This window comes from Atta cephalotes, assembly GCF_000143395.1.
Source record: "Atta cephalotes unplaced genomic scaffold scaffold01901, whole genome shotgun sequence".
Taxonomy (NCBI): domain Eukaryota; kingdom Metazoa; phylum Arthropoda; class Insecta; order Hymenoptera; family Formicidae; genus Atta; species Atta cephalotes.
The window spans coordinates 1-2,465 of NW_012131965.1; the positions used below are offsets into that span (position 1 = coordinate 1).

Below are 2,465 nucleotides of genomic sequence, written 5' to 3' on the forward strand. Positions count from 1 at the left end.
CCTCTGCCATTAAAGACAATATATATGCACAGAAATAACTAATCACCAAATATCCTATGATTGTAGCGCTCTAAAAATTGTAACAGTAAATGTATTTAATTTGTTGAGGTTAGAGTTTTGATTGTTCGTGTACTTACTGTGGACAACCATTCAAAATGAACAGGTGTTTCACTATGCAAACTAATCGAATGTATAATAAAAGGATTTACAAGATAAGCGCAGTATGTGAGTCTACTAAGAGGAATCCAGATTTTGTATGCTAAGAGCTTCTTAACAATGTCTGTAATAAAGCATTTGATAAGAATAAATTTTTTTTTCTAAATTATAACATTCCATTGTTATGATTTATTATACGTATATATAATTGTCTATTACAAAAATGCTTATTAAACCTTGTATTTATCGACGCTAAAAATTACTCCGAGATCTTGGAATATAAATTGTCGTCTGATAAATTAGTTATCTCAAACATAATGCATCATTGCTTCGCGTTACGAGATAACTAATTTATCAGACATTTAAAAAGAAATGTACCACTAAGGAAAATTGTGAACCTACTGCAAATTACATGGACAGAGAAACTTGTAGACTGTACATTAAGATTACAACAAAAATCGGCATCGATTTTCTGAGACAAATTCATATGATAATGAATTTGTTAGATGTTATTATAAAAATGATTGCAGTGGAAAAAGTTCTATTACCATTTACAATTTATGCTACCTATATAACGTCAAGTTTTAATGCTATCTCGTTCAATATTTTCTTAATTCTTCCATCGAAAGAAAACACGAATTTACAAACATTTTTAATATTAATGACAGCATATACATTTAATAAATTATCTAATATATATAACCGATTTATATTGCGATCGGAAGCGTGATAAGGCACTGAGTTGGAGACGCTTCAGAATAGGGCGTAAAATTTGGAGGGGCGCAAAATTTTAAGCGCTACACCAATAAATATAAAACTCTACTCTACTTGATATTTTAAATGAATGAGCTAAAAGTGATTTTCTGAAAATCTTTTCAAATTTAGTAATAGCGTTACCGATCTTATTAATTGCGCTAAATCTGTGGCAACTGCAGAGGTATTTTTTTCAAAATTAAAAATAATAAAATATTATTTTAGAAATACAATGACGCAGACGAGGTCATGCGATTTAGTTATGATATCAATTGAAAAAAAATTGGCAAACAGTTTTTGATTACATAATCAGTCTTGATTATGTAACAATGAAAGTTAACGTAAACATACTTGATGACGTAATCAGAATATTTTGAAAAACCAAGCCAGAAAATGTAATAGTATAATAGTATAATCTACTATGTCGTAAGTAAGTGTCAAAATATTACAAAAGAAAATATGAAATTTATTGTATTCATATCCCTGTGTTATATAAATTGATGGAAATTCCTTTTTTTTTAAGTTTTTGGTTAATTGTCATTGGCGGTGGATTTAGATATCTTTATGATAGGAAGTAAAAGCAAATTGCAGCGTAGTACGTCAAAGGTGGTCGTAACGTCTCCAATTGCAACTCTTTTATATTTATTTTTATTGTTGCTTCCAATTAGTTTAATTAATATGTTTTACATTAAAGATTTGATGAAGAGGTTAATATGTTAGTATGATTTAATATTTATATCAACTAATAAATTATTAAATATAGATGTAATTAATCATTAGTACTCAACAACGAGTTTTGCCTTGTAGCCTTTCTTTTCTGGCAATCCTTATTTTTTTAAATTCTTAAGTCAGAATATTTTGATTATTTTTTATCTATTTAATATTATTATTAAATCGACTAACCTCCATGCTCAGTACAACACACTATTACAATCCATGCTATGCCTATGGCCCAAACTGTTCTACTTAATGCAACGTAGATAGCAGTAGACAGAACGGATATTTGTCGTTTATAAAGACCAAATAACACCAAAATGTTGCAAGCAGCAGCAAGAGTCCAACATAAAATTACAATATTCTGAAATTTATACATTTTGTTTAAAATATTGAAATATTAAAACAAGTCAACTGATATAGATTTCAACAATTTTCTGCGATTTCAGCGATTTATTTCCAAGATATTGAGATTAATTTAGATGTAGATTAAATAATTCTTTTATATATTTATATAATATTTTCTGTATTATGTACTTGTACTTGTGGTTTTCAGCTATATTGAATTGTAATGTGGGAAAACTCACTGTCTTAACTTATAATGATTATTCAGTATACATATACAGAGTGGGGAAAAAGTATATCCTGTAACGGTTGTTCATCCTAGTTTCATTTTTAGTGTAAAAATGAATGTAAAACGAACAATCTTAAAAAGTTTTGATTTTGGCAAATTTTATCGCGCTGAACAATATTTGAAAAGTTTTAACCATCAGTTAGTCACTGTAAATAATGTTTGTGATGGCAATATTGTAACTTTCATACAAATTTTATAATTCTAAAAA

At 27.9% G+C, this 2,465-nt stretch overlaps 1 protein-coding gene across 1 annotated transcript; it reads right to left on the reverse strand.

Annotated features, from left to right (window-relative positions):
* Positions 1–7: 7 nt before the first annotated feature.
* Positions 8–1,987, reverse strand: LOC105625482 (nose resistant to fluoxetine protein 6-like; the record flags this gene model as incomplete). Its single annotated transcript, XM_012206809.1, has 3 exons — positions 8–70; positions 138–280; positions 1,813–1,987. Coding segments are annotated over 3 exons (381 nt in total), but the record flags the coding sequence as incomplete, so codon positions are not given.
* Positions 1,988–2,465: the final 478 nt, after the last annotated feature.